Source organism: Protomyctophum parallelum, assembly GCF_964188405.1.
Source record: "Protomyctophum parallelum genome assembly, chromosome: 8".
NCBI lineage: Eukaryota > Metazoa > Chordata > Actinopteri > Myctophiformes > Myctophidae > Protomyctophum > Protomyctophum parallelum.
The window spans coordinates 25,932,307-25,956,608 of NC_139703.1; the positions used below are offsets into that span (position 1 = coordinate 25,932,307).

Consider the following 24,302-nt stretch of genomic DNA (forward strand, 5'->3'; position numbering starts at 1 on the left):
ATATTTGTCGAAAATATCAGCTCTAGAAGCTCGCATTGCATCGCGTTACTTAAGACGCATTGTGAGCTTGTATGTCGTCTATTTTCAGCAAGACATTTGGTGTGAGGGGGCAGACGTACGGTACCAATTACATACCCGTGTGACTAAAGTGTCAACAAAGTCATTGTAACTACGGGAAGTCGAGAACAGAGACACTAGATAACGATACCATTTCTAAGTTTGTACAAACGTTGTGGTCATATTCCATAATGACGTCTCTGTGCTAAAATGATCGCTGACTAACCTGTCCCATGTGATGCTCCTTTTTGTTCTCTTTGCCTGCTTCATATCCCGTTAGAAGCTGCTGGGCAATTCTCTGCTGAAGCTGGAGGGCGATGATCGTTTGGACATCAACTGCACTCTGCCTCTCACAGACCAGGTATCAGTGCTTTGAGAATGGAACACCGTGAATAAATAATCCATGTTCATTGTAGATATCATATTTTAATGTTGGATTTTTTTACTTTTTGTAAAGTAGGTACTATGGCTGCTGTTCTTTCCCAGGAAGTCTTGTCGTGTATTGGCAGCCAGTGGTTCAGTATGTTGTTCAAGCCGAAGAGTTTCTTGATTTAATTAGAAAGAGATAGATTATAGAGATGGGCAATTATCAAAAATATATCAAAACTGACATGTATAGCCTCTATCGATTTATTTTTTTACATAACTAAACACAAATAATTGTGTTGTTGAAAATATTTTTACATCAATGTCCGTGTTCATAGGTTAATGTGACTATGAGGACCAGTATGACTATGAGTACCAGTAGGGGCGCTGTTGTGCCAGAAACGGAGAGAGAGATAGTGCTGCACTGTTGCCTGCTAATGAGAGAGAGAGAGAGGAGAGGGGAGTTGCACCACTTTTTATCGCCCGTTAATCGTGATCGAGGCAAGCATTTGAAACGACTGTGATATTTATTTGAACTTGAAGTCAAATCGCCTAGCCCTAACGGGTACGTTTGGGAAGAGGAGGGGTGAATCGCAACGCAGGCCCTTGCTCAGCTGGGAATCAAACTTAGAGGAAGTGGCCAGGTTATCCCTGTACAGTATGTGGTCCGCTGTCACTTGACTGAACTTTCTCGAGCAAACGTGTGATGCCAGGCTCTCTCCAATTTTACCCATTCTGACCTGAGATCAGATTTAAAAAATGTCGTTCTTCGATTTTTCAGAAATAGCAGACCTACAAGCTCTTAGCGCGCCACTCGGTGGCGCGCTATGAGCTTGTAGATGGGTTAAAGGACAACTCTGACACATTGTCCACCCTTGTAATCCGTCACTCTCTCATCTCTCCTAGATTGTACTGGTTGGTTCTGAAGAAGGTCTGTATGCTCTCAACGTCATAAAGAATTCTCTCACCCACATCCCGGGCCTGACCTCCGTTTTCCAGATCCAGATCCTTAAAGATCTTGAGAAGCTGCTGATGATCACTGGTCAGTATTACACACCAAAACATGAGCGCTTTGCTGGAGAATCCCTAGTTTTCTTTGAAGTCAATGGAAACATGTACTTAGAACTCTGTAATTAAAGATTGTGGAGGTAAGACCCAGGGATGAGGAAAATCATGAATTTCTTTAACTGATTAAAAATGAACACCGGAAGAAAAAAAACATCCACTGTTGCTGATATAAAATTTCAAAAGGACCAACATCGGGTTTGATCTCTAGAAAGCATCTGTGAAAAATGCGGAAGGAATTTGGCAACCAAATGCTTTTCTGTTGATGATTCTCCCAGCAAGTACTCTATCCGCCCCTTTTGTGAACAGAGTTTTCTAATATTAGAATTTAGATGAATTACTGTGTGGTCTCCTTGGCTGGCTCTTGTCTCTCTGTTAACTCTAATAAGAGCTTCAAATGATATGAATTAATGTTAGAATTAAATTCACAATGTTTTCTACTTAATCTACTAAAAGTCATACTGTATATTAATATATATATATATATATATATTTTTTTTTAATTTATATTTTTTGACCCACGATTTTGTAACCCATTTTTCACCCCTGTGTCAATCATCCTGTGATATGATCCTGGGCTCTACACACCCTCCGCCAACCTAGGGAGAGCAACGGACTTAACTCATGCTTCCTTCATGCTTGAGTGTCCAAGTTGCTCCTTTACACCTGACAGGGAGGAGTTTCCCTGGTTGGACGTAGCGCGTGGAAGGAACACGTTATTCCAACCAGTTCCTTTCCCCTCCATCAGGCGTCCCGGCTGGCCAGGGGGAGGCAGTTTAGAGACCAGGATTACTGCCTGTTTTTGTGAGGGTACCTACCCTAGGGGACATGGGGAGAACATGCAAACTCCACACAGAAAGGCTTTATATTAATATTTTCAAACAAACAAATGTTACCTTGCAATCTTGTCCACAATAACCATTCCACATACGTCTTTTTTGACAAGTCCTCTAAACACTATTAAATAGTCTTTGAAGTTGCGAGTGTTGGGGCCGACACGCCAAAATGACGCTTGCACCGGAAATGTACCGGAAATGTGTTTGTTTGTGTATTTTAACGTTAATAAATACAGCTTCTGATGACGTGTCGTTGCGATATCCTCGAGCAGCATCCCTGCAGCATTCATTTGTCATTGTTCCTTCGGTACAGACATTATGCTGTCAATAGCTACCAGTAGCTGTCACCAAAAGAGACAAAAAACGAGTATGCAATTGAAGGTTACACAGTATGACTTTAATCAGCTCCTGATTACACATTGATGGAGCCCTGTGTGTTGACTGATGGTGATTTGTCCTGTAGGAGAGGAGAGGACTCTCTGCCTGGTGGACATAAAAAGGGTGAAACAGTCTTTGTCTCAGTCTCACCTCCCAGCTCAGCCTGACCTCAACCCCTTCGTCTTTGAGACTGTAAAGGGATGCCACCTCTTTTCTTCTGGCAAGGTAGAATACGGCTCTTACTTACATTACGCTAAGCGCTCTAAACGGCAGCAGATACAGTACATCTGCTAAACGTAACCCATTTTGGCCTGACCATGAAAAAAAGAAAAAAAACTCTAAATCCTCCAGTGTTAGCAGACTTACAAGCTCGTAGCGCGCCACTCTGTGGCGCGCTATGAGCTTGTAGATCTGCTATTTTCCAATAGCTAAATTATAACATAATGTTTAAAACGCCAAAAGGGGTTCCCGCCCAAAATGTTAAAGGTCCACGTCACCACTTTTCAACTTATATTCATATAATTGGTCCTCACTAATGTTCATGATAAAATATCACCATTTCCCCCCCCTACTCAGTCTCATTATGAGGGCTGTGGGAAGTTCAGAATCCCGATTTTACTTATTGTGAGAATGATGGCTTCCATTATCGCATTGCAACTTTTCAGGAATAGAAAGCCTGCCGTTTCTTTTAGCTTGGATTCCCCAAGCTAAGTGATGATGTCACTGGTGGACGGGTTTCTGAACTGCTCACAGCACTCCCATGAGACACAGACTGAGTAGAAAGAATTTGTGGCATTTTATCATTAACATTAGCGAGGACCAATTATATGAAGGTAGGTTGAAAAGTGGTGAAGAACACACCATGTGAGTATATTACAAATCATTGTTATCGGGTGGAAACTTTGTACTGTATGTCCATTATCTATTTGTAATTAAATAGTGAAAATAGATCTGCTATTTTCACTACTTTTGTGTCACACTTGTATGACCAAATAGGGCATTAATCGACAGAAATATAGAGGGTATATACAGTATGTATATGTACAGTATATATACATATGTATACAAGGTTTCTGCACGAGGCCGGCAACAAAATGTGTATTGTTACCTGACAACATTGTTCTCCCTATGTAGATTGACAACGGATTATGTATATGTGCCGCAATGCCAAACAAGATCACCATTCTCCGCCACAATGAAAGCCTCAACAAGTTCTGCATCAGACAAGTGAGTTATGTTGACCCTATACAGTATATTAATAATGCCAACAGTGAAACTACCTCTCCATGGTCACTGCCTAATGGGGGGGAGGATACCTGGGTGACGAGGGATTGTCTGTTTTGCAACCCCCCCCCCCCCCCCCCCCCCCAGTGAAGATTTGCAAATGATGCAAAGAATTGAGTGAAATAAAGAGAAATGTGATGGGGACGACGACAACGTGGGGGCAGCTGTGTTTTTGGGACGTTTCTCCCATAAATATGCTTCACGTGGTCTGCATCGCAGAGCCTAAAACTGGTGTGTGTTTTCGCAGGAGATTGAGACGTCCGAACCATGCAGCTGCATCCACTTTACAGGCTACAGCATCATCATCGGCACCAATAAGTTCTATGAGATTGAGATGAAGCAGTATGCACTTGAGGGTAGGTCATCTATTAAGATTCACTATGCTACAATATTGCTGCAGTATACTGTAAGGCTGCAACGATTAATCGTAATCAAATCGATTATTCAATTGGTTGCCAACTAATTTATTAATCGTGATCGTATTAGCAACTATTTTTTATTTTTGCAATTAATCGTGCACTTAACCATAGTTAGAGTAGTGAGCCGTCTCTCCTCCCTTACAATTTGCTGATAGTTTCACATGCACAGTAGCGACTGTACCTAAAGGTTAGTTGCATTGCAGCCCTAATATACTGTATACTGCATATTATAGCATGCACTGATCCCATGGACCAATGCTATTGGCCCATGTCAGTATTGACGGGATGAAATGTGAACTAATTGATCTGTTCGCAAGACAGGACTGCTGCTGTGTACTTTACATCGACCGATATTGTCTTGCCACGAGTGTTGGCAAGTACAGACTGCTTTGGGCTGGGCCACTACTTTCACATCTACACTAATACTACTACCTTTGCACTACTTTCGGTCCAGGTAGATTATTGCACTGCTCTTTCACATAGACTATTGGAGATGGGATGTGAGAGAGGAAGTCAGTTTGGCATAAGTTAGATGGACCTTTATTTAACCAGGCAATGTATATCAATATTTCAAAACTACTATTAGGAGAAAATAAAGACCTTGAGATTTGTACTGCTAGACATTCACGCAATGGCAATGGGTCCAAATAAGTCATTATTATAAAATTGGCAACATGTGCAGCTGATGTATGACCTACTTTACTAATTTACTATGGAAATTAGCTGCCCTCAACAATAGTACGTTCAATTGGAGGTTATAATCTTTTATAGAATGTTGCATAAGACAAAATATTAACAATTATATACCAAAACTCGTCTTATAATAAAACATCCGATGGTTTTAAATGTATTAATTCATATGTAATAATGGCGACTTTATATAGCACATAGTAGGAACCCTGGTCTGAATTTTCTATCGAGAAACGTATAGAGTCAGCACTCCAGTTTACATGGAAAAGAACCACTTTATTTGCAAGACAGCATGACGGCGTTTCGAATCCTCAAGGGATCTTCTTCAGGTACATTTCAGCATGGCTCCAATGCTCCATGGGGAGCTCCAGCACAGTGTCTCCTCTTTGAGCTACTGTATATCCATAGAGCAGCATGTTAATATTAAAAAGTGGGGGGGATGGGTGCTTCTCTGTGGAGCTGCATTCTGGTGGACATTACATTTGTCCTGGTAACCTGCTATCTATTCTATATTGGAGAAGTTGTACCCAACACATGGCAAGAAACCCAAAGCCACAACAGCTATGTCGCTATTGCAACACCCACAACACCATCTTACACACTACACCCACACACACTCACACGGCAGTGACGTCACACACTTACCTTCGCAGTGTTTCAACGCTATCTCCTCCTATCGCGCCGAACGCCAAAACTCGACACCACCCGCCAAACACTGGCACTGGCACTGCCACCAAAAATGCCTCCCTTCCACACTCACGCCGCCAATGCATTTGTTTACTACAAACATTATCGCCCGAAGCACCCACACCCCCGGAACACTGTTGCCCTTTCACCACGCTAAATTCGCCAGGTCTATGCAAGTGAGCACAAATTACATGTGAGAAAATGCATTCACAAGCCCACAAATGCCATTCAAATGCCATTCAACACACACTACGACTCGCTTACAATTCGCCAACCTGGTAACTACTACCCCGTCTTTTAAGCCACTCCCCTGTGCTGCTCTGATAGTCTCCCTGACAGTCCTGTCCGCAGGAGAAAAACACAAGGAAGGAGAGGAATCTTCGCCTCACGATTTTGCTTATTCCTTCTAAATCACTGTATATAAAATATCGCTTACTCAGCGAATCTCTTAGTTACGTCAACATTGTTCTTCCACAGAACTTGGTTTGTTCCAAACTATTACAATTACACCGTTCGAATTCGCCATTTCGCCTGCCGACTACTTTTCATTGCGCACACGCACACACACACACACACACACACACACACACACACAGGAATAGCCGTGCAGGCTATACACGGCGCCAGCGAGACAGGACGTTATAATCTTCAGTTTCATTAAATAACTGTCTTTCTCCGCACACGCACGTGCGCACACAACATTATTCAACTGAAATGCGTAATGCCAATATTGGCCTAATATAGGTAATATGCTACCAATATGTGGGTAGCCTACAGCCAGGGATTTACCCACGGAATGAATATATATATAAACATCTATACCAGGGCTGCCCACACTTTTTTTTACTTCAGAGCTACTTTCAAAACGACCAGCAATCCCATTGGTTTTTATTTTTGGTATTTGACTTTGCTACTGATGATTGTACGCAACAACAAGTATTGCATTGTGTGTTTGAGCTGACAGGCCCTTTTTGATGTCAATCAATCAAGTCATCTCAGGTCATCTCAAGCGGCAGATGCAAAAATCGTTTTTTATATTAAAATTATATATATTTTTAGGGTCATGTCATGTGGTCTACCTGCAAAGCCTTTGTGATCTATACTGGTAGATCCTGATCTACCTTTTGGGCACCGCTTAACGTCAGATCAGCGGTTTTGTCGGTCAGCGCCAAAATTTTGCAGCGCTGGTGTCGGGGTTCGTTCACGTTGTCAATAAAAATAACTTGGATTACAGGCGGAGATGAAGTTCAATCAGTGGGTTGCACCAGTATTGGCTACACGCTAAGCTAATCGCTAAGCTAATGAATGATCCCCGTGCCTATACACTAACACTAGTAGACAGTTTTTTTATTTTCCACCCCGCCACTCACGGGTGGCGCATTGGGATTGTGATGAGACACGAGACAGCAGTGTGCATTCTGTTGTGACTGTATATTATTAAACTGCATGGGTCTGGACTCCGGAGCTTAAACAACATGTAGGCTACAGGCTCCCAGCCAGGCTGCCGTAAGTGCCGTGCCGCGGTGCCCGATGCTGGCTGCTGACAGTGCTGAGTGCGGCCGGGGACTGTGGGAGGCTGGGAGCATACCATTATAACGGGGGATTTCCACCCGGCCGCTGTTACTACTTTGCTGATTCACATGTTGCTCACACTTTACATGTTAATTGGGCTAAATCGTCCCGAGAAATCGCCTAATAAAAATATTCGGCGATTGGATTCGTATATTCGCGATTGACGATGTATTCGTATCGTCACCCAACCCTAGTATATATATATATGTACTGTATACTCTGTATGTGGATGTATTCTTTCTTTTGTGTTTTTGTGTACGGCTAGATCCGGTCCTATAGCGACACAGTGGGGTGGAAGTAGACATTAGGGGAACGAAGGACTTAAGAAGGACTGAACAGTTGTGCGCTGTGCATGTTAAAACCCATTTTGGGCAGGGGAACCCCTTTTGGTATTAGCATTATGTCATGCTTTAGCTATTGAAAAATAGCAGATCTACAAGCTCATAGCGTGCCACCGAGTGGCGCGCTACGAGCTTGTAGGTCTGCTCTGAATATTCGAAGAACGACTGACATTGAAACATAGCTTTTTCCCGAAAACTGTCATTTTCAAACAGACATTTTTAGAATCTGATCTCAGGTCAAAATGGGTTAAGCTTTGCCGATAAAGTGGTTATTTTTCCTGTGCTCTGAAACTGGAGTTTCCTTGTAACGTAGAAGCTCTACTGTACGTTTCTCAATGTTACTCCTTTTGGCTGAGCGCCCATCGTCGATGTGTATGTTTGCTATAGGTATTTTGTACTGAATATTCTAACAGCCAACTAACTGCTAGAGGTTCTGTCCATTCCCCCCCTCCCCCCTCAGAGTTCCTGGATAAGAACGACGTGACGCTAGCTTCGGCTGTGTTCGCCGCCTCCTCGCACAGCTTCCCCATCTCCATCATCCAGGTCACCATGGCACCACAGAAGGAAGAGTACCTGCTCTGTTTCCATGGTTAGCCATTGTGTGTCTGTGTGTGTGTGTGTGTGTGTGTATACAATGTGTATATGTTGAGTACACAGGAAAGCATGTCAAGTTGCAGTAGATGTGAAGAATCTGTCCTCTATGTTTAATTCAGGCGGCTGTTGTATTTGTTCAGTATACTCAATCATACGATGCTTTTACGTGCCAAAAATAGCAGATCTACAAGCTCACAAGTCACAACGCGTTGCAGAAGCGACGTGTTGTGAGATGGTAGATTTGCTATTTTTTGGCACAGAGCAGGAATGGGATCCCAGGAATGGAATTTGTATGTCCAAATCCAATTCATTTCTTATTGGGTATTAATTTCTAATGCGGACATTATTTTTCCTGTATGAAACGGATATTTTTCCACTGAATGTCAATTGGCGCCGTAACCTAATTGATGTCATCTGTGCAGAGTTTGGTGTGTTTGTGGACGTGTACGGCCGCAGGAGCAGAAGTGAGGACATCAAGTGGAGCCGACTGCCTCTGTCATTTGGTCAGTGCATATTATATAACGACACCTTCCTCCGTGTCGGCCTCAGAGAGCTGTTGTTGTGATCGCCATTTAGAGCAGTGGCTCTCGGCCTGTGGGCCGCAAGGATATTGGAAAGTGGGACCCCCCAAATAATTGCCGAAACGCAAAGATTTGAATCATAATAAAACATTAACATTAATTAAAACCTTGAGAAATGTGTTTTCGTTGTGATCCTGTTAACCCATTTTGGGCAGGAACCCCTTTTGGTGTTTTAAACATTATGTTATAATTTAGCTATTGGAAAATAGCAGATCTACAAGCTCATAGCGCGCCACCGAGTGGCGCGCTATGAGCTTTTAGGTCTGATATTTTTGGAAAAATCGTGAAAATGTGTCGCAAATCCTGACAGAAAACGGTCAGGATTTACAGAAAACTGTAAATTTCGACGTCAGGCCTTTAATTAAAAAAAACAGCAATACTGTCTGTTCCATTGAACAACTGCCAGAACACAATCCACTGATTGATCTTTAAAAAATAAACATGCTCTGAAAATGCACTCGGCCCACCCACGTCAGATGACTTGGCACATGGTTAGATAGGTGAGCCACGGACACTTTTGAGATTTTCAAGTGGACCTATAGTGGCCTGGCCTGACCCGGAAAAGGCTGAGAACCACTGGATTTATATAGTATACTGCATAGAGCGTCGCAGTCCCGCCCCCTCGAGAGACCCGGAAAGAAATCCTCGTTCATTTTCCTCATAGACTTTTCAGAAAGTATTTATTTAAAGACGTTTACGCCGCGGACAAAGCCAACTCTCGTCATGACAAATCATGACAATAAACACAATGTTTTGGGCCAAACAAAAGTAGAAAAAAACGTCAGGTTACAACACTTTCTTTTGTTGTTTTTCTTCTTTGTAATTATTTGTTTGGTCCAAAATATTGTGTTTGTGTGTTCATGATTTGTCACGACTCGAGTTGGCTTCGTACGACGCTTAAAAGGTCTTCAAATAAATACTTTTTTAAATGTCTATGGGAAAAATGCATTGGGATTCATTTCCTGGGCCTGGCGTCGTCATGAAAGGGGCGGGACTGCGACGCTCTATACACATCATGGATAGTTCTGAAATAGTTTGGAGCATGCAGATAGTCCTTAATTTTGCGAATCATGGCCCCGGCGTTTAAACGGACGGGGCTGTTATTTGGACGAGGCGTTTATTACGCAAAATGGTGTCAGACCCTGGGCTGTTAATAATAATTCAGGTTAGAAATAGGCAACGTTGCTCTTTAATGCATCATAAGGTATGTGCCACTGTGTTTAATAGAGCTCTGTGTTGCACTTCTTCTCAGCCTACAGGGAACCATACCTGTTTGTGACTTACTTCAACTCCCTGGATGTGATCGAGGTCCATGGACACGCAGCTCTCGGGTAAGACATGTACATTGCCGCTTTGGCCAACAGGTTATAGCTCTACGAGAATCACCAAATATGGCTCTGCCTGTTAGTTCAGACGGTGGAGTTTGGCATCTAATCTACAGCTGCTGCTGCTGTTGTTGTTTTTTCCCCTCTGGAGTCCCCACTCGTATGCCCACCTGGACATCCCAAACCCTCGCTACCTGGGGCCGGCCATTTCCTCAGGTGCAATTTATCTGGCCTCTTCTTACCAGAACAAGCTCCGAGTCATCTGCTGCAAGGGCAACCTGGCCCAGAGCCAAGATGTCGGTGGAGACCTACAGCGGAACGGTCCGGACGCAGGTAAGTTTAATACACACTAAGGGCCGATTCATACTCCTATTTTAGAGCCGAATAAAAGTCGGTTCGGCGCTGTAGAGCCTACAATTTGACGTCATTTGAGGTTGGGGGGGGGGGGGGGTATACCGTCCTAAAGTCGGCTCTTCGGTGCTACTGAAAATTTCTGACGAGCCGAAATCATTTCGGCACTACAGCGCCGAAACAGCGGTAAAATAGGAGTATGAATCGGCCCTAAGACTGTTATTTAACCACATGGACCATAGCATCCCTATTCTGGGGCAAACATTCATAGAAAATAGTAGATTGTGAGCTTGGGGAGAGACTCCAGTTAATTAAGTATATGGGTTAATAATAAGTGGTTAAATACTGTAGTTGTGACTATACCCCCTTACATTTCCTGTTATCATTTCACACTATTATTCTGGTGATGTTTTATTAACCATCCCCAACACGTCCCTACATTTCAAGCTACTGATCGTATGTATTTAAGATCACTATAACGGATACTGTTTGGTAATGTGATGCATACCACTCCTCCCTTGAGTTCTGCACTGCACCATTCTGTTTTACTTGTACGGTGAGGTGTGGTTTAAGTGGGCTTGCAGTAGTGTAGTGCTTTTTGGCACATAGTACGGCATATTCCAATTTACTGGTGTTGTCAAAGGGCATAGGTGGCAATGTTTGGCCTCCATAATTATATTCTAGACCAGGGCAGTAATGCTGACATTTTCTTATTTGCAGGAGGAAGAGTGCATTTTTTATTTGTAACACACAAAAAAGAAAATAGAACGGAACAAAGAAAATGTATATACTGAGATATATTATTCAAATTACGTTGTGCCTGTCGGACGGAATTAATTGAATAAATAATAAAGTGTTCCTCCTTTTGTTTTTGTGACTCTTCTGTTACATGCAAACAATGATCAGTAACAACCAAGCTACATTTGTGCATTATTTGCCTTGCTCAGATTGGTTTTGAAAGACACTTCTCCGGTGGGCATTTATTGTTGGGTTAAAGAACCTTTAGCCTGACCCTGACCCTATCCTCACCGCAACAGTAAACGAATGCTGAGCTGTACTACAGCATTACCAAAAAACCATGATCCATGAGACAAATCCCCTTTTCCTTTTCACAAACGGACTTTGCCACACTTTCGTCCCCCCCCCCCCACAGCCCTAACAAACGTGGGCCTCCCTCCTACAACGAGCACATCTCCAAGAGGCTGGCGGCCAGTCCCGTGGTGCACGGAGACCCCGGCACGCCTCACCGCTACAGAGAGGCCCGCACCGAGTTCCGCCGAGACAAGTCCCCCAACAACCGCCCCATGGAGAGAGAGAAGTCCCCCGGCAGGATGCTGGAGGGCCACATCATGGGGTCGCCCGGCCGGGCCTTAGCGGACCCTCGCATGGACCGCTCCCCAGGCAGGGCCATGGGGGCGGACCCTCGCATGGACCGCTCGCCCGGCCGACTGATGGACGTGCGCCGGGAGAGGTCCCCCGGGCGCTTCGAGGAGCGCCAGAGACTGCACACTGGCTCTGGACGCACACCCATCAACCCTGTTAGCAAGGTGTGTTGAACGTGTTACTATATACCTGGCACTAGTCTCGCGTTGTCGCCAGACAACAATTCCACAATCTCCGAATGCGTATAATACTGTAGAGTCTGGAACTACAGTTCCCCCCCCCCCCCCCCCCCCCGAAATCCGTTTGTCATTCCCGTTCACAAAAATATATTTTACCTGAGATCAGATTCTAAAATTGTCTTCTACAACCTGACAGTTTTCTGAAAGTCGTCAGTTGTTCTTCGATTTTTCAAAATAGCAGACCTACAACCTACGAGCTTGTAGATCTGCTATTTTTCAATAGCTATAGCATAACATAATGCTAACACCAAAAGGGGTTCCCGCCCAAAATGGGAATATCTTAGAACTTATTTTTTTTATATTTCCATTTCTGCTAAGCTGCAAGCTATATATGCTTAAATGACTTGACGATTTGCATTTGGATAAATGTGCGCGACTGTAAAAAGCTAACGTAAGTGGGGAGGAGGCTTCACTTCGTCTTCCTCTTTATATTTTACTCATGACCAGAGCTTCCGTTCTCCAGAGTCCAGACTTTATGACGGAACTGGAAGCATTTGAAAATTACGAGAGGCAACAGTCTGGCGACGCGAGACTATACCTGCACCATCCATCCATCCATCCATCTTCAACCGCTTATCCGAACTAAGGTCATACATTTTCTTTGTTGATGATGCACCGATATTAACTACTATTATTGTGTGTTTTGTCCCTTTTTTTATTTTCACGTTGCATACTAAATGTTCATCACTAATCCTTCAATTCTCAATGCACAACATGTGATGACATCATTGTGAATCTTCCAATAGGTATGGGACCAGTCGTCTGTTTGAATCACAGCAAAACATCAATCAGAATGGAGTACCATATACTCTGCACAACCATGAACAGAGCTCGTTATCTCTTGGGGGATGGGAGAGTGGGCGCAGGGTACGTACTGAGAACGCCGCCAACTAACAAGGAAACACTGCCACGCATCTGTTCTATTCTGACCTAACGATGGAGAAACCCAGCAGAGAAATCAGGTGTAGCTGTCAGCAGAGAGGAGGGAAACACCATACAATGTAGATGTTTTAGACTCTAGAGGTTTATTTGTATTCTTCCTGAATTATTTGACCTAGGTCAACAGAATGCCACATGAGCAACGTTTTAAGCAGGGTGAACTCGTATCTATTTGAATACGTGCTTCGTCCCGGGTATCTCATGCTCCACGAGGCATCTCCAAAAGTTGCAGATCAGAATTTCTCAATTCAAGACCTGACTCTGCGGGTTTTGTAAGCCTTAGTGAAATCAGAGATAACAGATAAGCACACCTGTAGCAGTTTTATCTTGCCAGTCGACGGCAAAGAGCCACATTTAGCATATTAATGGAAATGTTATTTAAAAAATGGGAAAGATGCACTCTGTAGTATCATACTATTACTAAATGTCTTCGACCCTTTGTTGGCTCTGTCCACAGTACGGTAGAGATCAAGACATGGTCGTCTATTTAATGGCAATTCAGGTTTTTGCTCCAGCCTAGCATTGGCATAGTCAACATTCAATCATCATCAGCTTGTCACAATCATTCTATATACTAATCTGAGTCTTGTATCCAGACTGTGGTTAGGGCTATGATCAAGACTTGGTTGGAGCAAAACACACCTGCTCTGCCCAGTAGAGCCCCACTCACTCACCACAAGTTGTCTGCCCTTGAAAAGGTTTGACGACATAACTGCACTACCCACAATCCCCCAGCAGCAATGGAACCGGTTCCTTTCTAACTCTCCAGAATGCTATCTGATTGTAAATAGGCAGACTTAATTTTATATATACCAAGAAGGAATTTCAAGGCTCGATAAGCCGTGTCTATTTTTGTTAAAGAGAAAGTGATTGTTATGTGTCCTCTTGAATGTCTTATTCAGTATTCTTTCAAATATAAGGTAACTGCCAAAATAAAGTAAGCTCTGCAGTAAATAAAGAGAGGCCAAGGCTTTGGAACGCAGTAAAGCTCCATTGTGCAATAGACTCCTACCAATAATCAGTGGGAATTATATTAACAAGCCTTTGTGTTTAAAAACAAGCCTACTACCCCCCCCCCCCCCCCCTTACTTTTACACAGACACAGATTGTTAACAGCCATTCAACTATGGTAAAGTTAAGACAGATTATATGTTATGTTGCATTTAAAGAGATTGGGAGCTGCCACGGTATTTCAACAAACAAGCGGGAGCGTTGGGATGGGAGACTGGAGTCATCGACCATGCAAGGTCCTTACTCTTCACAAGGTACATACTCTCCACAAGGTGCACATGATGCGCTAACAAAAGTGCACGGCATGCACAGGCTCTATGCATTAGTAACTGTGCGTAGATTGACTTCCGTGGGCACCGTCTGAGGCTCTAAATCACTGATTGACATTGACAAGCCAATGTGATGCTGTAGTAAATTAAAAAAAGACTGGCCACCGTAGAGGAAGGGGTTAATTCATTATCCTCAGTCTTTCTGCATGCAGTGATGATGAGGTATCATGCCTGTGTAGACACAGATGAATCCCTGCCCCACTCTCTGGCTGTCACCATTTGTTTACACGGGACATTATTTGTTCTTCATTGGTAGTTGCTTGTCGAGTGGTATTTTCCATGTAGCATTTAATTTGTGGAAACGCGCCTCTAAAATAAGACTTTGTGCAGGTGCATAGTTTGAATACAATAGTCCCAAAAAGTCCAAATAGCCAAATGTAGCGCCCCTGAAGTGCATGAAATAGTAGTAGCAGCAGGTGTGGGACAATATTGGACTGCACATTTGCTATACAAGAATACATAGAACGCCCCTTTATGTAGCCCTTTGCACACATTGCTTGGGTTGAGTACAGTATGTAATGATGAGCTTATTCTACCTGGCATGATTTTGACAACAGGAGGCACACGTGACAACATGGATGGCCGGCATGTATACACAAATTGGTCAGTGGTGTTGAGTCTCAGTGAAACCTATGACTATTACAGTTTTGCACAATGCAGCTTTAAAGGTGTAGTGTGTATTTTAGTAACAACATGGGCTTTCTTTACTTTGGCAGCAGCCTCTATATCCAAATGTCCTTGAACAAGTGAGTGATTTCATCCAGGTATCAACTTGCGTATGCATTTCCGTCTCTCAAAATAAAAACTTATGCTGCTGGCTATTGGGGGGGGGGGGGGGGGGTCATGATTGAAGCTTACATAGTACATAGTACTTGAGCATTTCTTTTTGTACATTGTCCCTTGTATTGTACTGTATATAACCCAAACTGTTGTTCGGGTTGACGATGAGAATATTCTTTGTATTTCTGATACGTAAATGGCATGGATATGTATTATGATCTGAAATGAAACAGAGTGTTGTCTTATGCTTCTGACTCATTTGGGTTATAGTTTAATTCCCAACATTTAAACAGTGAAGCACGTGAATGATAAAAAAAAAAAAACAACAAACAAACAAAAAAAACACCCTAAGACATCTTTCTTGTTATGGTATCCCTGTTCTTTTAAAAAACTATCCATTTGTACAGTAGCTTGTATGTAACTAACTCTAATCTTTCTTTTATAATTGCACACTTGGCAAGTTAAAGAGCTGCTGCAGTCGGTTTCACAAAAGCACTATCTGCCTCAATGGATCTTTGACTCATTGAATGTCCATTGGTCAGTGTTGTATATTGTACTCATGCTTCCCGCTTGACAAAAGTGATTCTATTTCTGTATATCAAATTGTAATAGTATATGATATGTATATTTTTGTGATTATAGCTGAAAAAGACCATAGATCCATGAAATTCTATCGTTTTAACTTGCCCAGTGTGCCTCCCAAGTTCCAACCTCCCTATCCCTATAGCACGTCTTTTGGCCCAATAAGCCAAAATCAGCATACGTTTCCCGTTTCCTCCCAAATGTAACGTGTTCTTGAATGTAAAGCCAAGATGACAGGAACTGACCCAAAGGTCATTAATGATCAACAAGGCACCCAGCATTACAGATTGCACAAGTTTTATACTGATTTCCAGATGATGTAGGGGGAAAAAAAGACTGTATTTGAAAGGGATACCTTTTTGTTTTATTTAGCTGTTATTTTATTTTGTCTTTTTGTTTTTAAATTTTCCTTTCACATGCTCCTGAAACATAGCACTCAGTATGATGTTGATGTTTGCTAACAAACCTTTTATTAGCTTTCCTTGTAGTTTTTGTCAAAATATTAAATATAACCAATGTAATTACATTCTAATTCTCCTTGGTATGCAGTGCTTTTTTTCTGGTCAATCTAGGTTCAAGAGTAATTATGCCAAGGTTGATTGAATAAAATGTATTCTGGTGAAGAAACCGTCACGCGTTATATCCTGTTTTGAAGGACAGAGGGATGTTCTTTCTCTACACTATGCTGCAGAAAGGTCTGCCCGTATGATGACTGATTCATGTTCATTGAAATGGTGTCGTTTTGTCTATTTATAGGTGTCTGATCCCAACTGTGAACCAATGAACGACCACCTCCAGTGGAGCTATGAGCTGCCAGTCTGTGGCGCTACAATCATGACATTTTACTTGCCGATTAATCTTTTTTCCAAAAATTGCGATTGCCAATTGACGTCATTAACGAATTAAGCTTTTTTGTGTGCAGTATAAGCAATTCCACAGGGCAGATATGACACATAACTTAGAAGTAAATGACAATAATGAAATTAGATAATGTACAATGGGCAAAACGGACTACATTTAATAATTGTATTCTTCAAAAGCTTCAAAGATTGTGTAAACGGCTCATCTACAAGCTCACAACGTGAGCTAGATCAGCTATTTGAATACGTATCAACATTTTTCAACAGATTCATTTATGCAGATGCCCGATGAATGGAAACGATTCTGATGATTATGCAAAATATTAAAGTGCGAGGGCGATTATGTAATAGTAGTGACGGGCCTACATGCCGCCGAAACTGATAATCTAATGCTTCATTGTGCTCCATCGTACGAATACAGCAAGTCCACTAATGCGTCACGGAGGAAACATAATTGTGAACTTTTAGATCCGTTCCTTGTTTGGGGTGGTGCGACACTGCCGTATGACGAAGCATATATTGGGCATCAATCAGGCTTAAAATGAAGAGGCAGCTGTCACTACTTTTCGGTCACGGCCAGAGGAAGAGGGAGGGCAGAATCCATTTCTTGCGACCGACCGTCGGTCGTTACGCACCGTCGGCCGGTCAGTTTTTAAGTCGGCCGGTCAGTATTTAGGTCGGCCGGTCAGTATTTAGGTCGGCCGGTCAGTATTTACGTCGGCCGGTCAGTATTTACGTCGGCCGGTCAGTATTTACGTCGGCCGGTCTGTGTTCACGTCGGCCGGTCCGTATGTGCGTCGGCCAGTCCGTGATTAGGTCTTTTTTCATATTTTTTTTTTTTGCTCTCGTTGCAAAAGATAAGTCCAGTGGAACACTTCTTTGTAATGTATGGCTTCTGTAGTGTCGCGGTCTATGCTGTCGCCTCTCAAAAATTTTTGGCTGGGGAAGTTAGTTCGAATCACGCTCGCGGCAGACAAAAATTATTATATTTTAGACAGACAGACTGCCTGCCTATCAAATAATTAATAATGTATTAATTATTTTAAATAGCCGTGTTTTAAAATCTCCTCTCCTCACCTGGGCCGCTCAGGTATAAGCGCTCCTCCTGGCTTTGATAGCGCAGGACGTTAGACATACTATACTATATATTTAAAAAAATAGCCGTATGGAATTAATACATTATTTGATAGGCAGGCAGTCTGTCTTTCTGTCTGTCTAAAATATAAAAATTGTCAGCCGCGAGCATGATTCGAACTAACTTCCCCAGCCAAATTGATTTGAGAGGCGACAGCATAGACCGCAACACTACGGAAGCCATACATTACAAAGAAGTGTTCCACTGGACTTATCTTTTGCAACGAGAGCAGAAAAAAAATATATGAAGAAAGACCTAATCACGTGACTTGACACATTTACCCCCGCACGCACGCACGCACCTCCCCTCCCGTATGTCTAACGTCCTGCGCTATCAAAGCCAGGAGGAGCGCTTATACCTGAGCGGCCCAGGTGAGGAGAGGAGATTTAAAAAAACGGCTATTTAAAAGAATTAATACATTATTAATTATTTGATAGGCAGGCAGGCAGGTTGTCTGTCTGTCTGTCTGTCTGTCTGTCTAAAATATAATAATTTTTGTCTGCCGCGAGCGTGATTCGAACTAACTTCCCCAGCCAAAAAAAATTGAGAGGCGACAGCATAGACCGCGACACTACGGAAGCCATACATTACAAAGAAGTGTTCCACTGGACTTATCTTTTGCAACGAGAGCAGAAAAATATATATATGAAGAAAGACCTAATCACGTGACTTGACACATTTACCCCCGCACGCACGCATGCACCTCCCCTCCCGTATGTCTAACGTCCTGCGCTATCAAAGCCAGGAGGAGCGCTTATACCTGAGCGGCCCAGGTGAGGAGAGGAGATTTTAAAAAACGGCTATTTAAAAGAATTAATACATTATTAATTATTTGATAGGCAGGCAGGTTGTCTGTCTGTCTGTCTGTCTAAAATATAATAATTTTTGTCTGCCGCGAGCGTGATTCGAACTAACTTCCCCAGCCAAAAAAAATTGAGAGGCGACAGCATAGACCATGACACTACGGAAGCCATACATTACAAAGAAGTGTTCCACTGGACTTATCTTTTGCAACGAGAGCAGAAAAAAAATATATGAAGAAAGACCTAATCACGGACCGGCCGACGCACATACGGACCGGCCGACGTGAACACAGACCGGCCGACGTAAATACTGACCGGCCGACGTAAATACTGACCGGCCGACGTAAATACTGACCGGCCGACGTAAATACTGACCGGCCGACCTAAATACTGACCGGCCGACTTAAAAACTGACCGGCCGACGCACATACGGACCGGCCGACGTGAACACAGACCGACCGACGTAAAGACGGACCGGCCGACCCATCGCACCGGCCGGCCGACCTATAAAAAGACCGGCCGACGGTGCTTAGCGACGGACGTGACGGTCGCAAGAAATGGATTCAGCCCTTACTGGAGGGGAATGGGCCTACGCGCTGAATTCCATCTTCAGTGGTACTGTCTGCGTGTAGTGTTGCGCCACACTGGGTATAGAGACGATAACGAGGCCAACACTGATTTTGTGCACACAAAGTCATGAAGTGACGCCTGTGAGATCTGCTCGTGGTCCATTAACTCTGTGTGACACTCACGGGGAAGATGATGACATGCTGGAGTCAGTGAGGAGAGGCTTTCAGCGCCCACTCTTTTTTTAGACTGCACATTTAAGGCCCCTCCTGTTCAACAGTTTCACAGCCTTGTCTACCACTTTTCTCTATACCCAGGGAGAAACTGCCACATGGGAGGACTTGTGAATGGTGTAGTTCAAATTGACACATTATAAGGTGATGTTCACAGGGGAGGTGTTGTCACTCCTGCTGTATTGCTACCAACATCATAGGCTCAACTTCTTAAAGATAGAGTGCCGTGAATTTTTTACCTTTTCTTTTCTGTCTATGGAGTTAACATTACTCGAGTCTAATAGAACCCCAGGTGTGGTTAGAATATACATTATGTCTTTCTTGTGTATTTACTATTTTTGTTTTCTTCCTGAGAGTTGAAAGAGAGTCAAAAGGCCCGAAAATACACAATTCTTATGACATAACCGTAACCGTATATAGGCCGACAATATTCTGATGGTAATCATTGCTATAGAGTGTCACTAACGGGGGTCTCCCTGTCTCTCTAGGTCTTTAAAGGACCACTTCACCGCTTTTCAACCTATCTTCATATAATTAGTCCTCGCTAATGTTCATGATAAAATGCCACATTTGTTTCCTACTCTTTCTGTGTCTCATAGGGGGTCTGTGGGCAGTTCAGAAACCCGTCCACCAGTGACCTCATCGATGGGGAATCCATGCTAATAAAAACAGCAGGCTTTCTATTCCTGAAAACTTACCATCCTATAATGGAAGTCATTGTTCTTGCGATAATAAAAATCTAGATATATTTTTATTAATTTGTTCATGCCCACTTGCCCAAAAAGTACATTTTCCATTATAAAAGAAATAGGAAAAATTAGCTCTTGTAGAAAAAACATTGTTAAATCCAATTGATAACTGTTGAGTGGCGACAGTCACTTGCCTGTCGGGCAACCTGGAAGCAAACTCCACTTGCCCGAGCGTTTTATTTACTTGCCACGGGTCGGGAAGTCAGGCAACCATTAGTGTCAACCCCTGCTGGGTCTGAAAATACACGGACCGTACTGTATCACGGTATAGAGCTTTTTAACACTCATTTTAACCAAAGAAATTCACTTGCTTTCGATCACAAAGTATACAACTAGATGGGGAGGCTTTGGTCTCCAGTCCAGTAGATTTAATATGTTTTCACTCCCAGTCCTTGATACCTCTAAAAGTCCAAGACAAACAGGAGGGAGGAGACGTAAAGGTCTTTTAACCAGCCTTTTGAGCCAACGTCAACCTGGGGACCGTGGCCCCCATGAGGGAGGCTCGTATTTACAGTGCATGTGTCCGTGGTTTATGTGTACACTACACATAATGTATGAAGTGTGTGTCTAATTTACCTGCCACTTCCTAAAGAGGACATGGTTTATAAATACCATCCAGTAGAGCTGAGGATGGGGGGCTACAAAAGGCCACCACGATGCCTCCCCATTGTTCATTGGAGTCATTGTCCTCCTGATTCCCCTGCCTGTCTCAGCCATGGTAAGTCACCGTTACTGTTACAGACGTGGTTAACCTCTCTTGGAGATGCTTTTGGAACACAGATGAATGGCTGCATCAAATACTGTCGACGTTATCTGCAAATTGATGTAATTTATATTAATCAATTTTTAAGATCAACTAAGTAAATGGAAACAATTGGAAACTAAATGTTTCAAGATGCTAATCACAAAAAGGTGTAGTTTTACATGTAAGCTGTTCTTCAATTCTAAGACCTCAGTTACCAATTACTTTTTATTATTATTTTGAATTGATTCTAAATGTGTGTGCAGTCTTGAATACATTATATAGGCTATATAATTTTTAATGGTATTAAATCGCTCCAAATATCTTGTTTTCTGCAAGCAAGTATTAGGCATAACAGTTGTGTCAGTAGACAGTGGTGGAAAGTAACTAAGTACATGTACTCAAGTATTGTACTTAAGTAGCATTTTGATGTAGTTTTACTTTAATGGAGTATTTCCAATTTTCAATACTTTTCTAATATTGTAATATTGTACTTTTACTACACTGCAATTATTTTCAAACTTTAATAGTTACTTTGTAAAACATAGATTATCCACTTCAGCCATGGATATTTGAAAATCGCCAATGTACAAGTTCACAAAGCAATGCGTTGTGAGCTTATAGATCTGCTATTTTCAAAATATTTGTATGCATTTGGAAACATGTGAAATAGGATATTGTGCATAACGAGTACGTTTACTTTTTGTACACTTGTATAGTATATTTTGACGCCAATACTTTTACTTGTATTGGTAGAGTACTGGCCCGATTTGCTATTTAGCTCACATATTAATGGTAATGATGGCTATAGTGAGGTGCAGGTCTTGGTGAAATCAATCTGTTTAATTAACTAGTATCTGCATTGCAGTGTAGCTTATTCATGTGAACATAATCAAACGTATTTCTGTCAACGTGGTCATTTGTCTTGCATGAAGGCCCCTAAGAAAGCCAAGAAGAGGACGGCGGAGGGAGCCAACTCCAACGTGTTCTCTATGTTTGAGCAGGCCCAGATCCAAGAGTTCAAGGAGGTGAGAGAAAGAGCATCCAGCTCACAGCTTGATGTTCTTTGGCATTTTACCATTATACCACAAAAAAAAATCACAATTCTTCTTGTTCAGTAACAATATATGTGTGAGGGTATACACAGCTCAATCATTGCCCCTTTGGTAGAAGGTAGGTAGATAAAAGTCATATAACAGTGGAACAATTCTGTCATCTTCATTGTCCAAATATGCCCACCTGTCTGTTGTGTGGTCCCTGACATGAGGCCTGTGGTATGACGGTATGAGGGTGGCTGGTGCCCAGACACTCCAGGCTGTGTCATCAGTGATTAGACTGCAGATAAACTGCTGGACATACCCTGAATTCCAGTCTAAACCATAGGGACTGTCGGGTTATAAATACTAAAATGCACCCCATCTATAAAGATGGAACTCAGAAGAAGTACCGGGGAATGTGAACGGATATATATTTTCATTCTGACAAGTGGGTTGAATGTTTTTATTGTGTGTTGACGTCAGGCCTTCACTATCATGGACCAGAACAGAGATGGATTCATTGACAAGAATGACCTGAGGGACACCTTTGCTGCTCTGGGTGGGTTATGATCATATTCCATGAATTTAATCTAGTACCAAATTGTGAATTGATATATGTTGTAATGACCACTAGTCCTCAAATATCAATATCTAATGAGACATATAATATGACATATAAAAGATATACGGTAAATCTGAAACATAAAAATCGATGGAGCAGAACTGACGCTTGCTGAAAATACAAGATCTACAAACTTATTGAGTTTGTGGATTTGACTATTCTGCCTGTTCTTTACACAACATTAATCAGGCTTTACCGAATGCAGGGCGGCTGAATGTGAAGCAGGAAGAGATTGACGAAATGCTGAAAGAGGCTCCTGGACCGATCAACTTCACCGTCTTCCTCACTATGTTTGGAGAGAAGCTGAAAGGTATGAGGTCAGAAAGAGAGAGAGAGAGATAATTAGAATAGTTCTATTTGAAACTTCCGCCAATACATTTACAGCGTTTCCACAAATTGTAACTATAATATATGTGAATTGTGAACACATCTAGGTGCTGACCCAGAGGAGACCATCCTAAACGCTTTCAAGGTCTTTGACCCTGAAGGGAAAGGAGTGCTTAGGAAGGACTAGTGAGTTGCCTAACTGTTACACATTTCTACCACACATGCTTGACTCATTCAAAGAAGTGTCTGCAGTGCAAAATATGACCAGCCTGCTGCCTGCAAGTGGTGCTAATGTATCATAAACTGTACTTATTCTCACTCATTTTCTGTCCAGCATAACACAGATGCTGACGACACAAGCAGACCGGTTCACTCCTGAAGAAGTAAGTTAATTTATCACTTCAAATGATGCAATAATTCACAGTACTCAGGCAGACATATTTCTATAGAGGGTATGCGCATGCATAAAGTCAGTGGCAAAGTGTGTGGTAAAGTGAGTTCAACGCCGTTTAACGTTGTTTAATGCAATCAGATAAGACTTTTCTGTTGGGATGTATGAGCTGTCAAGGCCAGAAAGTTTTCTTTTTCCCCCACTCAGTAGGCGTTCCCGCATGATGATGTCACACACATCCCGCTATAAAGAATAGCCTGCAAAGATGATTCATGCAGCTACACTGGATGTAGTTTTTGTGAGGCTTTCTTCACGTGATTCAGTGTGATTTTAATATCTGCGTTTATTGATTAGATGGAGCAGATGTTCGCTGCCTTCCCCCCTGACGTAGCAGGGAACCTGGACTACAAGAACCTGGTTCACATCATTACCCATGGAGAAGAGAAGGACCAGGAGTAGGACGTGCGTATCCAGACCACCGGTGGCTCAACACCTGCCTCTGACCTTCGAAGCCAATATGGACTATAACTTACTCATCTTGTATTGTACATTGTTTCTATATAAAACTCCCTTACTGCCTAATGCTGCTTCTCTGTTAGCCGTCAGCCCACGAGCCAAGAGGACAAAGCCTTGTGCCATCATTTTTCTTTTTTTACAAATTCACCCAAGACTAAACGGATTACTTTGTTTTGTGATACCTCTTGTTCAATAAATCCAAAAGCATTTTTTTTCCATAGAGAACATCTATGCTTCTGCATGTTCGCATAATATACATTTTTTTTAAAGATTGAAGGGAGTAGAAATGTCCCCATTGATGTTTGGAACATTTCATTGGATGTGCCACTAGTAAGTGAGCTCACCACAGTGTTCCTGAAGAATGTGATCCTCTCGCTGCTGATTCTAGAACAATAGGATTAGTGGTAGAACACATGGGTATGCCCACCGTATACTTGAAATTCCATGTACAGTAGTCAATGTCTGCACTTAAGAGAATAGGGAATACATTAGTATCCCCAGAGGATACATT

At 42.5% G+C, this 24,302-nt stretch overlaps 2 protein-coding genes across 3 annotated transcripts in view; both read left to right on the forward strand.

Moving 5' to 3' along the window:
* Window positions 1-16,430, forward strand: part of cita (citron rho-interacting serine/threonine kinase a) — a 65,331-nt gene extending 48,901 nt beyond the window's left edge. The window contains 13 exon segments of the mRNA XM_083771610.1: window positions 338-418; window positions 1,330-1,465; window positions 2,788-2,927; window positions 3,837-3,929; window positions 4,234-4,342; window positions 8,156-8,284; window positions 8,712-8,792; window positions 10,123-10,201; window positions 10,347-10,516; window positions 10,519-10,528; window positions 11,700-12,093; window positions 12,632-12,755; window positions 12,915-16,430. Coding sequence (XP_083627736.1) covers window positions 338-418; window positions 1,330-1,465; window positions 2,788-2,927; window positions 3,837-3,929; window positions 4,234-4,342; window positions 8,156-8,284; window positions 8,712-8,792; window positions 10,123-10,201; window positions 10,347-10,516; window positions 10,519-10,528; window positions 11,700-12,093; window positions 12,632-12,754 — 1,545 coding nt within the window. The 3' untranslated portion in view covers window position 12,755; window positions 12,915-16,430.
* Window positions 16,431-20,814: 4,384 nt separating this feature from the next.
* myl2a (myosin, light chain 2a, regulatory, cardiac, slow) lies at window positions 20,815-24,004 on the forward strand (the record flags this gene model as incomplete). 2 transcript variants are annotated; one of them, XM_083771552.1, is made up of 7 exons in its annotated part: window positions 20,815-20,874; window positions 21,834-21,926; window positions 22,419-22,494; window positions 22,763-22,867; window positions 22,992-23,070; window positions 23,219-23,267; window positions 23,630-24,004. In XM_083771552.1, 7 exons carry the CDS (start codon window positions 20,872-20,874, stop codon window positions 23,732-23,734), a joined length of 510 nt encoding a protein of 169 aa, XP_083627678.1. In that variant the 3' UTR covers window positions 23,735-24,004. The 2 variants fall into 2 exon arrangements, with proteins under 2 accessions (XP_083627678.1, XP_083627677.1); XM_083771551.1 differs by lacking the exon at window positions 20,815-20,874 and having other exon boundaries at window positions 21,828-21,926.
* Between the last annotated feature and the right edge of the window lie 298 nt (window positions 24,005-24,302).